Source organism: Mobula birostris, chromosome 16 (genome assembly GCF_030028105.1).
Source record: "Mobula birostris isolate sMobBir1 chromosome 16, sMobBir1.hap1, whole genome shotgun sequence".
NCBI classification, from domain to species: Eukaryota; Metazoa; Chordata; class Chondrichthyes; order Myliobatiformes; family Myliobatidae; genus Mobula; species Mobula birostris.
In genome coordinates, this window is record NC_092385.1 from 2,422,262 (window position 1) to 2,438,242 (window position 15,981).

General features: G+C 43.0%; 1 protein-coding gene across 7 annotated transcripts in view; it reads right to left on the reverse strand.

The window, feature by feature from the left end:
• The window catches only part of usp19 (ubiquitin specific peptidase 19), a 218,843-nt gene that overhangs the window by 144,373 nt on the left and 58,489 nt on the right, over positions 1–15,981 (reverse strand). For 6 of the 7 annotated variants that reach the window (XM_072280210.1, XM_072280211.1, XM_072280208.1 and 3 more), the window contains one exon: positions 5,191–5,703. The exons of the other annotated variant lie outside the window; for it this stretch is intronic. In XM_072280210.1, the coding sequence (XP_072136311.1) occupies positions 5,191–5,703 (513 nt within the window). The remainder of the gene's footprint in view (positions 1–5,190; positions 5,704–15,981) is intronic. 7 annotated transcript variants of the gene reach the window in all.

Consider the following 15,981-nt stretch of genomic DNA (forward strand, 5'->3'; position numbering starts at 1 on the left):
TCTCCACAGTCCCTCACTACCCCCTTCATCCCCCCATTCACTGACACTCCACACCTCATACCTACACTGACACACTCCTCTCCAGTCCCTCACTACCCCCTTCATCCCTCCATTCACTGACACTCCACACTTACCTACTTCCACTGACACACTCCTCTCCACAGTCCCTCACTACCCCCTTCATCCCCCCATCCACTTTCACTTTACACTGACACTCCACACCTCATACCTACACTGAGAGACTCACTCTGTCGTGTCTTCATCTGCCTGTGCTGCTACCTAGAAGAGTTTCTCTTTCCAAGAGTCACTTTATTTCCTGTCAGAGTTTCCTTATGTAGATACCCCTGCACGTAGCGTCACTTACCTATATACACACACAGTCGGCCCTCCTTATCTGCGAGGGATTGGTTCCGGGACCCCTCGCGGTTACCAAAAAAATGCGAATGCTCAAGTCCCTTATTCAACCTATCAAAATGTAGTGGACCTTAGGACCCAGTGGAATCCCGAACCTTATTTAACCGGTCTCAGTGTGGTGGATATTAGGACCTGGCGGCGAGGCTCTGAATCCACAGTTTCTGTTCACGAAAGTAATCAGGATCGCAATTTAAAATAAAGTGGAAATAATAAAGCGATCGGAAAGAGATTAAATGCCATCGGTCATTGGAAAAGCATTAGGCTACAGTTGGTCAACGATCGGAACAATTTTGAAGGATAAATTGAGAAAAGCCCTGGCCCGATTAAAGCTACAATTATTACTAAGCAACACAGTGGTTTAATTACTGGGTTTTGGAGTTTTGGGTTTTTAATCCTCCACATCAACCCGGCAGGGATGGACAGTGCACTCGGGAGTGGTCTGTCACTGGATTGAACTCGGGAATTTCCGTTCCTGAGCCTGGCGCTGAACATACGTTTCTTAAGTGTTTTATATGCATAGAAAGGTAAAATATATACTATATACTAAGACAAATGTTTGACCAGCTGACGCTAAATAATACCAGGTGTACCTGTTCAGACTTAGTAAGAGAACTTCCGTTTTTTTTCGATCCCGATCCACGATAAACTACGCACATCCTCCCGTATACTTTAAATCATCTCTAGATTACTTATAATACCTAATACAATGTAAATGCCATGTAAAATAGTTGTTATACTGCATTGTTTAGGGAATAATGACAAGAAAAAAAAGTCTGTACATGTTCGAACAACAAGTACTGGAACATAAAGCAGGATACCAGAAGTTTTTTTTTCCAGTTATATAAAGAGTAAAAGGGAGGTGACATTTGATATTAGACCATTGGAAAATGATGCCAGTGAGGTAGTAATGGAGGACAAAGAAATGGCTGGTGAACTTAATCATTACTCTGCATCAGTTTTCACTGTGGAAGACACTAGCAGTGTGCCAGAGGTCCATGAGTGTCAGGGAGCAGGAGTGAGTGCCATTGCTATTACAAAGGAAAGAGTGCAAGGCAAACTCAAAGGTCTTAAGGTGGATAAGTCATCAGATGGACTGCACCCCAGGGTTCTGAAAGAGGTTGCTGAAGAGATTGTAGAGGCATTCGTAATGATATTTCAAGAATCACTAGAGTCTGGAATGGTTCCGGAAGACTGGAAGATTGCAAATCTCACTCCACTCTTAAAAAAGGATGAGAGGCAGAAGAGATTATAGGCCAGTTAGCCTAACCTCAGTGGTTGGGAAAGGGTTGGAGTCTATTATTAAGGATGAGGTTTCAGGGTACTTGGAGATTAATGATAAAATAAGTCAAAGTCAGCATGGTTTTTGTAAAGGGAAATCTTCCCTGACAAATTTGTTAAGAGTCTTTTGAGCAAGTAACGAACAGGGTGGATAAAGGAGAGGCAGTGGATGTCACTTATTTGGATTTTCAGAAGGCATATGATAAGGTGCCACACATAAGGCTGCTTAGCAAATTAAAATCACATGGCATCACAGGAAAGGTGCAGTAATTGTTGGAGGAACTCAGGAGGCCAGGCAACATCTAGGGTAGGGGTCACCAACCACTCGATCTTTGAGACTTTCCCAGTCGATCCCGAAAAAAACGAAAAATAAATACACAAATACTGTTGTAATGTGAGCATTATAAAAATAAGTAATACTAATTAGGATAATGGTAATATAGCAATATTTTCGCTAAAAAGCTGTTTGTAGAGAGAGATTGTTTCCGGGTTGCGGGGTTTTAGTTCCCTTCTTTCTGCTCAGTGCGCATGTGTGTAGCTCCCCCGCCATGCATCGCGTTTTCAGCGTCGCCTGTGCTGCATCAAAGTGACCAATTAGAACAGATAAGAGTACAGACTGTCGCAAACATCAATATACGGCACTCGCTGGTGATATCCTGCAAGGTAGCTAGCTAGCATGGCAGAGGCTCCACAAAAGAAGGTGAAAATATACAACTTCCATCCAGAATGGGAAGAGGAATTTCTATTTACCTTGGTGAAAGACAAGTGTGTATGTATGTTGTGCCACCAAACACAAACACTGACCAAAAGAGGGAATCTGGAGCGGCACAACACCAACCACCATAAGTTTAAAGGCACCTACCCCCCAAAGAGCGCAATTCGTGCCAGGAAAGTTGAGGAGCTGAAATCGGGGTTGAAGGCCCAGCAATCATTTTTCACAAAACATGCTGCTCAAAATAAGGCTGCTATTGAAGCATCATTTCGTGTAAATCACCTTTTGGCTAAACACAAGAAGCCTTTTACAGATGGCGATTTATTCAAGGAAGCAATGGTCATTATCGCAGAGACCATTTTAAATTACTTTAAAAACAAAAACGACATCATAACCGCAATACATAATATACCGCTTGACCCTGCAACAGTGACAAGGAGGGTAGAGTCACAGTCAGAGGATGTGGATCCACAAGTGTTAAAGGACTTGTCACTCTGTGAATATTTTTCACTACAGTTCGATGAATCCCTGGATGTAATGCAAACAGCTCAGCTTGTTGTATTTGTCAGAATGGCTTTCCAGGATTTTACAACAAAGGAGGACTTCCTCACTCTTTTGCAATTAAAGGAGAGACCGAGAGGTGAGGATATTTACAATGAGTTTAAAAAATATATCTGTGAAAATGGCATCCCCATTCATAAACTGGTGGCAATTACTACTGATGCGGCCCCGGCAATGTGCGGTGTGCGCGTTGGTTTTATAGCACTGTGCTGTAATGACCCTGATTTTCCTGACTTCCTGGATTATCACTGTGTGATTCATCAGCAGGCCTTGGCTGGGAAGGTCGTGGACTTTTCTCATGTAATGACACTGGTGGTCAAACTGATAAACTTGATTCGAGCAAAAGCGCTTCAGCGCCGCTTATTCAAGGCGTTATTGGATGAGCTCGATGCCGCTTACGGAGACATAATTCTTCATGTTGGTGTTTGGTGGTTGAGTCACGGCAAAGTGCCACAATGATTTGTTGACTTGCTGCCTGAGATAAAGACTTTTCTGTCAACAAGAAACGAGGAGCACGAGGAGATGATGCGTGGCTACTGGATTTAGGGTCTCTGACAGACATAACAGCTAAATGAAACGCACTTAACAACCAGCTCATGGGAGACCGACACCTAACCCACATGATCAGCGCAGTAAATGTGCTTAAGGCCAAGCTCGGTGTCTGGATTTCAAATTTAAAGAATGGGAGGCTGACACACTTTCCCAACTTGGAAAAAATGTTACAGGCCATCAAGGAAAAAAATGCTTTTCGCCCTGAGCAGTACTGTGCTCACCTAGACAAACTGGCAATAGAGGTCGATCGGCGTTTTGGGGAGTTAAACGTCATGAAAGATATTGCTGCATTTATTTCAAACCCATTTCTGCCAATCGATATAGAACAGATAGCAGCCAAATTCCAGCAAGTATTTGGTGTGCCAAGTAATACTGAAATGGAAATAATTGATTTGCAAAATGACATCAAGCTTAAAGCAAGATCAAGTGACGGTGACTTTTGGGGGCTTGTCAGCAGGGATAAGTTTCCTCATCTCACCACATGTGCACTAAAAGTCAGTGCCTACTTCAGGTCAACTTATCTATGTGAAATTGCATTTTCACAGATGAAAATTATTAAATCTAAGTACAGGAGCTGTCTGACTGACAGACACTTCACAGACTGTCTCAGACTGGCTGTCTGTAGTTATGAGCCAAATTTCAGGGAACTAGCAGAAAGTATTCAGCCCCAGTCCTTACACTGAGTGCAGCAGTCAATTTTTATTCATTTATTTTTCGTGTTGAAATAAAACTAAATAATGAAACTTAGAATTAAAGGTGTGAAGTATTGTAATATTCTTAAAGAAAGACAGCTATGGCCTGTTTGATATGCTGGTTACAGTGTTTTCTTGTTTGAACTAACTTGAAAGTTTGACAAAAGTATTTTGTGTAATTCAAATACAATTAGCCCAAATAAGCTGTGTTTTCTCTAAACGATTTAGTAGGCAGATCTTGCCTTTCACTGAGGTCGAGGTAGGGGATCCTGGGCTTAAAAAGGTTGGTGAGCACTAATCTAGAGAAAAGAATAAACAGTCGATGTTTCATACTGAGACTCTTCATCAGGATTGGAAAGGTAGAAGGCAGAATAAGAAAGTGGGGGGGGGGAGGAGGACAAGCTAGAACATGATAGGTGAGGGGTAAGGTGGGTGTGGGGAGGGGAAGAGCTAAGAAGCTGGGAGGTGATAGGTGGGGGAGGTAAAGGACTGAATGGAGGAATCTGATGGGAGAGGAGAATGGACTATGGGAGAAAGGGAAACAGGAGGGGCAACAGAGAGGGTGATAGACAGATAAGGAGAGAAGGGATAAGAGAGGAGCCAGAATGGGGAATGGAGAAAAGGCAGACAGATGAAAGGTTTTGGCCAGAGATACTGGAATATATTTCCACCTCTAGTTGCCCAGTGAAGGTGAAAGTTTGTTAATTGAACCGCTATGGACAGATCAATCTTTTGCCAGGCCACTGGACATTCGCTGGAGTTACATTTACTCCATTTATGTGACATCCATTTTTACAAACCTGAGTGCCTAATGGTGAAGTTTACTGTGACCAACTTTATGTTTGACAAATGTTGTCTCAATCAAGCTAAAATCAAAAAATGCTTTGTAACTTAGACCATAGGATCTCCAATAACAAGTCATGGTATTTGGAACACAGTCCCGCACGTGAAAGATAAACAACAGCAGGATGGAAAACCTACCTCAGCTTTCTCAGTCGATACTAGCCCTGTATTGGCTTCACATTTCTCCTCCATGTTCCAGTCTCCCTGAGGACCCCGGCCATTCCTCTTCACCTTACAATCAACCGTTGAATCCAATAGTCCTCCATCAGAATCACTTGAACGAAGTTCATTTGAGGCAGTTTTTGGACTTTCAGCACACTTTGTGTCCTTTTCAAAGGAGGCAGAGTCTGTTCCTTCACTGGACTTGACGTAGACAGGCTGCGTTGCAATGGGCTCAGGGTTAACTCGAGCGTTATCCAGATTCTTACACTGAATGGTACGTTTTACCCCAGGCTCAGGTGGCGACTCTGTCTTTCCTGGGGCTTTCACCTTGATGGGGCGTTTGATTCCACGCTCGCATTTTGCTCTTTTTTCTGAGAGGTCAGACAATTTTCCCGATTTTAGCTCTTCGGAACTTTCAATGGGTAAAACCTTCTCTTTCCCAGAATCCTTTGGGGGAATAATCATGGCCTGCCCTTTATTTTTCTTCTTCTGTAATGGCAATGAGAACATAGGTCAGTGTAAACCCTGCACCTTCAAACTGCATTTTAAAGAACTGTAGAATCTTCCAACACCAATTCGACCCATTGGCTGCACTGAGATCCTGAAAGACCTCTCACTGTCTCACTCCCTGCACTTGCCCCAATCGACCTCCAATATTTTGTTCAAGAATATATGCATTTACTTTTGGAGAATTATTACTCAACTTGTTTCTGACACCGTTACACTGTGCTGACCAAATGCTCAGAATCAGAGTTAATATAACTGGCAAATGTCGTAAAATTTGATAACTTTACAGCAGCAGTACAATGAGATACATGATGAATAACTATAGAGAAAAAGTGGAGTTGCATTAACTATATATACACATCTATTAAATAGTTAAGTTAAAATAAGCAGTGCAAAATAACAGAAATAAAAAAGTAGTGAGGTAGTGAACATGGAGTCGATGTCCATTTAGAAATTGGATGGCAAAGGGGAAGAAGCTGTTCCTGAATTGCTGTGTATGTGCCTTCAGGCTTCTGTATCTCCTTCCTGATGGTAACAATGCATAGAAGGCAGCCCAAAATGGTGGGGGTCCTTAATGATGGACACCGCCTTCCAAAGGCGTCACTCCTTGAAGATGTCTTGGATACTACGGAGGCTGGTACCCATGATAGAGTGGACTAATTTTACAAGTTTCAGCAATTTACTTCAATCTTGTGCAGTAGCCCTCCCCCCCCCCCCCCACCCCCCATACCAGACAGTGATGCAGCCAGTCAGAATGCTCTCCACGGTACATTTGTAAAAGTTTGAGTGTATTAGTTGACAAACCAAACCTCCTCAAACTCCTAATGAAATATAGCTGCTATCTTGTCTTCATTATAGCTGCTCAATATGTTGCATCCAGTGTTAGGTCCTCAGAGATATTGACACCCAGAAACTTGAAACTGATCACCCGCTCCATTTCTGATTCCTCTGTGAGGATTGGTTTGTGTTCCCTTGTTTTACTGAGGTCCACTATCAGCTCTTCGGTCTTTCTGACATTGAGTGCAAGGTTATTGCTGTGACACCACTCAACTAACTGGTATATCTCGCTCTTGTACGCCCTTTCATCACCATCTTAAATTCTGCCACAATGGTTATATCGTTAGCATATTTATAGAGGCTGTTTGAGCTATGCCTAGGCACATATAACCATGGGTGTAGAGAGAGTACAGCAGCGGGATAAGCACACAGCCATGTGAAACACCAGTCAATTGTCAGTGAGCTGGAGATGTTATAACCAATCCACACAAATCGTGGTCTTCCATTCAGGAAGTTGAGAATCCAGTTGCAAAGGGAAGTACAGATGCCTCGGTTCCGCAGCTTTTCGATTAGGACTGGAGAAATGGTGGTGTTAACTGTCGAGCTATAGCCAATAAACAACATCCTGACATAGGTTCTTGCATTGTTCAGGTGATCCAAGCTGCGTGGGGAGCCATTGAGACTGCGTCTGCTGCAGACCTAATGTGATGATAGGTGAAATGCAGTGGGTCTAAGTTCTTCCTGAGACAGGTGTTGATTTTAGCCATGACCAACCTCGCAAAGATGTGAGCGCTACTGGATGATATTCATTGAAGCAACTCACACTGGTCTTCTTGGGCACTGGTATAATTGTTGCCCTTTTGAAAATCCAACTGTAGCAGTGAGAGATTGAAAATGTCTTTGAATACTCCTGCCAGTTAGTTGCCACAGGTTTTCAGAGCCTTACCAGGTACTCCATCAGGCCGCTGCCTTGCGAGGGTTCACCTTCTTGAAAGACAGCCTGACGTCTGAGACAAAGATCACAGTGTCATTGGATGCTGCAGGGATCCTCGTAGATGTGGTTTTATTCTCCCTCTCAAAGGGAGCATAAAATGCATTCAGCTCGTCTGGTAGTGAAACTTCACTCCCATTCATGATGTTGGGTTTCGCTTGTAGGAAATAATGTCCTGCAAATACTGCCACAGTTGATGTGCAACCGATGCCGTCTCCAACCTCATCGGAATTGCTTCTTCGTTCTTGAAATAGCCCTCCGCAAGTCATACCTGATTTTCTTGTATAGACCTGGGTCGCCAGACTTAAATGCTACAGATCTAGCCCTCAGCAGACTATGAGTCCCTGGTTCATCAGTGGCTTTTGGTTTGGGAATGTACAGTAAGTTTTTGTAGGCACACACTCATTCTACACAGGTCTTAATGAAGTCGGTGACAACTGTGGCGTACTCATCTAAGCAATAAGATGACTCCCTAAACTAGTGGTCACCAACCTTTTTAAGCCCAAGATCCCATACCTCGACCTCGGTGAAAGGCAAGATCTACCTACTAAATCGTTTAGAGAAAAAACAGCTCAGATTGTACTTCCAATCTGAGGCCTTTTATTTGGGTGAATTGTATTTGAATTACACAAAATACTTTTGTCAAACTTTCAAATTAATTCAAATAAGAAAACACTGTAACTAGCATATCAAACAGGCCATAGCTGTCTTTCTTTAAGAATATTACAATACTTCACACCTGTAATTCTAAGTTTCATTATTTAATTTTATTTCAACATGAAAAATAAATTAATAAAAATTGACTGTTGCACTCAGTGTGATGACTGGGGCTGAATACTTTCTGCTAGTTCCCTGAAATTTGGCTCATAACTACAGACAGCCAGTCTGAGACAGTCTGTGATGTGTAGGGTTGCCAATTGTCCTGTATTTCCCCCGCTAAGGTAGAGTGTTCCTATGAAACCTTTCGTGCCGAAATGCGTTACGCCGAAGCAATTACCATTAATTTATATGGAAAAAGTTTTTGAGCTTTCCCAGACCCAAAAAACTAACCTACCAAATCATACCAAATAACACATAAAACCTAAAATAACACTAACATATAGTATAAGCAGGAATGAGATGAGAAATACACAGCCTATATGAAGTAGAAATAATGAAGATTAAGCCAAAACCGATTTGTGGGGTAAAAAAAATCGGCACGTACGCGCATGCGCACACAGGTGCCCGGTCAAGGCTTCATGGTCATGGTAGTCTTTCTCCGGGTAAACACAAATGTCCCAGGATTTGACTGCTACTTTTGTCCCTTATTTGGGAGTGAGAAAGTTGGCAACCCTAGTGAGGTGTCTGCCAGCAAGTCAGCTCCTGTACTTAGATTTAATAATTTTCATCTGTGAAAATGCAATTTCACATAGATAAGTTGACCCGAAGTAGGCACTGACTTTTAGTGCTATAAAACCAACGTGTACACCGCGCATTGCTCGGCCCCATCAGTAGTAATTGCCACCAGTTTATGAATGGGGATGTCATTTTCACGGACGTATTTTTTTTAAACTCATCGTAAATATCCTCACCTCTCGTTCTTTCCTTTAATCGCAAAAGAGTGAGGAAATCCTCCTTTGTTGTAAAATTCTGGAAATCCATTCTGACAAATACAACAAGCTGAGCTGTTTGCATTACATCCAGGGATTCATCGAACTGTAGTGAAAAATATTCACGTCCTCTGACGGTGACTCTACCCTCCTTGTCACTGTTGCAGGGCCAAGCAGTATATTATGTATTATGTATTGCGGTTGTGATGCCGTTTTTGTTTTTAAAGTCATTAAAAACAGTCTCTGCGGTAATGGCCATTACTTCCTTGAATAAATCGCCATCTGTAAAAGGCTTCTTGTGTTTAGCCAAAAGGTGACTTACACGAAATGATGCTTCAATAGCAGCCTTATTTTGAGCAGCATGTTTTGTGGAAAGCGATTGCTGGGCCTTCAACCCCAATTTCAGCTCCTCAACTTTCCAGGCACGTATTGCGCTCTCTGGGGGGTAGGTGTCTTTAAATTCCTGGTGGTTGGTGTTGTGGTGCCGCTCCAGATTCCCTCTTTTGGTCAGTGAGTGTTTGTGTTTGGTGGCACAACATACATACACACTTGTCTTTCACCAAGGTAAATAGAAATTCCTCTTCCTATTCTGGATGGAATTTGTATGTTTTTGTCTTCTTTCGTGGAGCCTCCGTTATGTTATCAGCATATCACGAGAGATTGTCGATTGTGTCGCCTCTGATCTGGGCCGACATTTACGTGCCGGGCGACACCTAATTAATTAGTTTGTTTATTTTGGTTTTTTTTTCTTAAAGATGTGCTGGGTGCATCCCGACTACCGCTGCACCCCTGCATTCTTTGTGGGCCAGTGGCTGGGGACCACTGCCGTATATTGATGTTTGCGACAGTCTGTACTCTTACCTAATCTGATTGGTCACTTTGATGCAGCACAAGCTACTGGTCTTTGCCTACACTCTGGGTGTAGTACAGGCAGGTGACCACACTTACCAAAGTGTGGGCATGGCATAGCACTGTAGGCAGTCTTGAACTTAGTGCAACAGTGGTCCAGTGTGATACTTCCTCTAGTACTACAGGTGATTTGTTTATAATAATTATTTAGTGACTTTATCAAGCTGGCATTGTTAAAATCCCCCAAAATGATGGGGAAGACATCAGGATGTGCTGTTTCATGCCTATTGACTACATCACTCGGTTCATCTAGAGCCTGTTTCACATTAGTCCAAGGAGGAATGTACACTGCTACCAAACGATCAATGAAATCTCCCACGGCAGGTAAAACGGCCAGCTCTTAATTGCGAGGTATTCCAGGTCTGGTGAGCATATTGGGATGTTACCGACACATTAGTACACAAGGAGTTGATCACAAGGCATAGACCTCCACCTCTGTTTATGAGACACTTGACCGACCTATCCTGACAATGAATCATGAACACATCTATTTGAATTGCTATGAAGGGGTTAACCAAGATTCTGTAAAACAAAGGACACACGTGTTCCTAACGTTCCTCTGTTACAGAACCCTAGCTCTGAGATTGTCAATTTTATTTATCAGAGACTGTATGTTTGCCAGCAGGATAGTTGGTCTTGGGAGTTGAAAACCTCATTTTTTAAAACATGTGCCATCAGACCAGCACATTGACCCTTCCTTTACCAGCGGCTTCTTAAAGGGCAGTGTGCTAGCCACAATCCAGTTTATTTCCATTGGTTTTAAGAAGCGCTAGATCTGACTAAAGCCTCTCGTTGTTGAAGTTTTGAAGAGCTAAATCCCCAAGATCACCACGCTATGTCTATTCCTACTATGGCGGCTGCAACAATAGCTGTTACACTTGCCCCAGCCTTCCTTTAATTTGCTCTTGCTAATCAATCCCAAATGCTGAATAACCAAACTTACAGTTAAATGAGTTGCAGGCAAAGTCCAGATTAACTCCTAGGTTCCCTGAGCATTCTCAAATCCAGGCTTCCTTCCAATGGTCAAAGCCACACTTTTCTTTGCAGACATCTATGGATGTAATTACACCACAGCTCTCTTGGACATGACACTATTCTGTGAACAAGTTTCAATTCATTTAACCATCTTTAACCAGTTGGAGTAGAGTAAATGGACTGCCATAGCTTTTAAACTAATTTTAGTTAACTTAATGTACTCCCTATGTAGGCTTATAATATTCTCTGCAGATATCTTTTAACCTTGACAGAGGCCTTTGAAACATTAAGTTTGCTCAGCAAGTCAATTGTTGTTATTTAAGAGTCCACTTCACTGTAGTGGGAAGTGAAGCAGAGCAAGAATAGCACAGCATTTGCACCTAGTCAGCAAAGCAAGGAAAGGCAATGCCCAGAATAGAACCCAGGTACACAAACCCGCAAGAAAAATAGGTTGTTTGTCAACTCATACCAGCCAAGCACTGAACTCAGTGCCATTGTATCTGTGTAAAGAGGTGATAGAAACAAGGAACAAAAACTGTGTGCTCAGTGCTCAATGGTGACTTCTAATAATCTGACATATTTGAAAATGATGGGGCAAGAATATGGTGGAATTCTTCATTAAGATGGACAGTGACATAGTTAATTCAGAAACAAAGGTTCTGAACTTAAAGAAGGGTAACTTTGAAGGTATGAGACGTGAATTAGCTAAGATAGACTGGCGAATGATACTTAAAGGGTTGACGGTGGATATGCAATGGTAAGCATTTAAAGATTGCATGGATGTACTACAACAATTGTTCATCCCAGTTTGGCAAAAGAATAAACCACGGAAGGTATTGCACCTGTGGCTGACAAGGGAAATTAGGGATAGTATCAATTCCAAAGAAGAAACATACAAATTAGCCAGAAAAAGCTGCTCACCTGAGGACTGGGAGAAATTCAGAGTTCAGCAGAGGAGGACAAAAGGCTTAATTAGGAAAGGGAAAAAAGATTATGAGAGAAAACTGGCAGGGAACATAAAAGCTGACTGTAAAAGCTTTTATAGATATGTGAAAACAAAAAGATTGGTTAAGACAAATGTAGGTCCCTTACAGTCATAAACAGGTGAATTGATCATGGGGAACAAGGACATGGCAGACCAATTGAATAACTACTTTGGTTCTGTCTTCACTAAGGTGGACATAAATAATCTTCCGGAAATAGCAGGGGACCGAGGGTCTAGTGAGATGGAGGAACTGAGGGAAATAAATGTTAGTAGGGAAGTGGTGTTAGGTAAATTGAAGGGATTAAAGGCAGATAAATCCCCATGGCCAGATGGTCTGCATCCCAGAGTGCTTAAGGAAGTAGCCCAAGAAATAGTGGATGCATAGTGATAATTTTTCAACTCTTTAGATTCTGGACTAGATCCTGAGGATTGGAGGGTGGCTAATGTAACCCTGCTTTTTAAAAAAGGAGGGAGAGAGAAACTGGGGAATTATAGACCGGTTAGCCTAACATCGGTGGTGGGGAAAATGCTAGAATCAGTTATCAAAGATGTGATAACAGCACATTTGGAAAGCGGTGAAATCATCGGACAAAGTCAGCACGGATTTGTGAAAGGAAAACGTCTGACGAATCTCACAGAATTTTTTGAGGATGTAACTAGTAGAGTGGATAAGGGAGAATCAGTGGATGTGGTATATTTGGATTTTCAGAAGGCTTTTGACAAGGTCCCACACAGGAGATTAGTGTGCAAACTTAAAGCACACGGTATTGGGGGTATGGTATTGATGTGGATAGAGAATTGGTTGGCAGACAGGAAGCAAAGAGTGGGAATAAATGGGACCTTTTCAGAATGGCAGGCAATGACTAGTGGGGTACCACAAGGCTCAGTGCTGGGACCCCAGTTGTTTACAATATATATTAATGACTTAGATGAGGGAATTAAATGCAGCATCTCCAAGTTTGCGGATAACACGAAGCTGGGCGGCAGTGTTAGCTGTGAGGAGGATGCTAGGAGGATGCTAAGAGGATGCAGGGTGACTTGGATAGGTTAGGTGAGTGGGCAAATTCATGGATGCAATTTAATGTGGATAAATATGAGGTTATCCACTTTGGTTGCAAAAACAGGAAAACAGATTATTATCTGAATGGTGGCCGATCAGGAAAAGGGGAGGTGCAACAAGGCCAGGGTGTCATTATACACCAGTCATTGAAAGTGAGCATGCAGGTACAGCAGGCGGTGAAAAAGGTGAATGGTATGCTGGCATTCATAGTAAGAGGATTCGAGTACAGGAGCAGGGAGGTACTACTGCAGTGGTACAAGGCCTTGGTGAGACCACACCTGGAGTACTGTGTGCAGTTTTATTCCCCTAATCTGAGCAAAGACATTCTTGCCACAGAGGGAGTACAAAGAAGGTTCACCAGATTGATTCCTGGGATGGCAGGGCTCATATGATGAAAGACTGGATTGACTAGACTTATACTCGCTGGAATTTAGAAGATTGAGGGGGGATCTTATTGAAACGTATAAAATCCTAAAGGGATTGGACAGGCTAGATGCAGGAAGATTGTTCCCGATGTTGGGGAAGTCCAGAACGAGGGGTCACAGTTTAAGGATAAAGGGGAAGCCTTTTAGGACCGAGATGAGGAAAACCTTGTTCTCACAGAGAGTGGTGAATCTGTGGAATTCTCTGCCACAAGAAACAGTTGAAGCCAGTTCAATGGCTTTATTTAGAGGGAGTCAGATAAGGCCCTTGTGGCTAAAGGGATCAGGGGGTATGGAGGGAAGGCTGGTACAGGGTTCTGAGTTGGATGATCAGCCATGATCATACTGAATGGCGGTGCAGGCTCGAAGGGCCGAATGGCCTACTCCTGCACTTATTTTCTATGTTTCCAAGAACAGGCAGAGGTGGATGCACTGTAAATCAGTTTGCTTTATTGATTCAGTTCATTCTCAGGTATTGCGCTTCAGTCAACATGACTGAAACGTCTGTCCATTAGCACAGGAGTGCTGAAAATTGGCAGTTGATGAGAGTAAAGACTGCCAAGGCTGACAACAGTTGGTCCAAACTCAATGCTTTCATGCTTTCATAGAGGGTAATTTTAAACTATAGGCAGGAATCTAAGAATAACAAACACCCACAAAGACACCTGACAAAAATCAGTGGGACATCTGCACATGCTTAGTGGAAGGACAGAACCAATAAATGGTGCCACAGTAGTATTAAGGTTAGCTCCATGCTATTACAGTGTGGTGCATGAGAGCTCAGTGTTTACTTCCAACCACACATTGCCAGGAAATCCCTTGGGACTAATTTCAGCTGAGTTTGAAACAAAGTCATGTATTGGGATGAAAATATGACCTTTCCTTTTACAAGAATTAAGCTGAAAGCAGGAGTAGCTTCCAACCCTACAGTGCTATTCGCAATTCAGTTTCTTTTGATACATCTTACAGATAGTGAGGCATTTCTGAGATGCAGTTACCATGGTAACGAGGGAGCTATGACTGACAAGACAGCATTATGAGAATGACCAAAAATCATTCTGTAATATCAATGAAAATCTTCAAAATTATTTCAGGAGATTTTTGCACAGTAAGCTCTAAGAGTAGGCAAGCAATGGCCTGACAGATCTTAAATTAAAATCACATCCAAAAGCTGGCACCTACAATGGCCTTGTCTCTGGCTTGAGAACACAATTCAAAGCTGAGTGAGGATAGGCTGATCTGCTTAACCTTACTGAGAGGAAAGGCTTTAGAAGCATTAGAAAGTTAGGACTTTATTCCTTGGAACGTAGAAGATTGAGAGGAGATTTGATAGAGGTATACAAAATTACAAAGGGTATAGACAGGATAAATGCAAGCAGGCTTTTCCCATTGAGGTTAACTAAGACTAGAACTAAAGGTCATGGGTTAAGGGTGAAAGGTAAAATATTTAAGGGGAACACGAGGGGGAACTTTTTCCACTCAGGGGATGGTTAGTGTGTGGAACAAACTGGCAGCAGAAGTGGTGAGTGCGAGTTCAGATAAATACATGGATTTGGGAGGGGGGTATGTAGGGCCAGGGTCCAGATGCAGGTTGATGGGACTAGGCAGAATAGCAGTTCGGCATGGATTAGACGGGCTGAAGGGCCTGTTTCTGTGTTGTGGTGCTCTAAGCTTTGATCTGGGACAGGATCAATAGGAAAGGACATGGTTTAACCGAGGCATGTCAAACCTCATTTATTGAGGGCAAACCTTGCTTAGCCAACTTGATTAAAATTTTTTCTAATGTGGTAATGGAAGATTTAATATAGGTAACACACACAAAGTGCTCCCACTACCTAAAAGTGCTCCTCACAGCATGCGCCTCAAATAGCCTCTGACAACCAAGTCCAACTCCTGGCCTTCTCATGTGGCTTAGCCTCTAAGCCCGGCGGAACTATTTCTACTGACAGGAGAAGGGGCGAAGGCAGGAAGGTGGGTCCTGGTGCCTTAAAACCAGTGCTTCAGGTAGATGGAGCTCGTCAGCCAGGGAAGGCAGTCCATCTAAGAGAGGGAAAACTCTGATTTCAAACCTCCGCTGCCTTGCGGCCATACCCACTCATGGGAAAGGCTTCGGGAGTAAACCCTGAGGACAAATCCGGAGCTGAAGTCCCTAAGGCAGCCCGATATTGTCTTCAACCTCGTTCTGGCAACTCCTGTGATGACACTGGTGCCAAGCTGTATTGGCCCTTGCCCTTCCCTTGGACAACATCGGTGTCGTGGAGAGGGGAGACATGCTGCATGGGCAACTGCTGGTCGTCCATAAAACCTTGCCCAGGCCTGCACCCTGGTGAAGTCTTTCCAGACGCAGATCCATGGTCTCGCAAGACTAACGGATGCCACCACCACACAAAATGCTGGAGGAACTCGGCCAGTCAGGAAGCATCAATGGGAATAAATAAATAGTCAACATTTTGGGCCAAAACCTGCGTCAGGACTGGAATGGAAGGGGGAAGAAGCCAGAATAAGGTGCGGGGGAGGAGGAGGAGGACAAACTAGAAAATGATAGGTGAAGT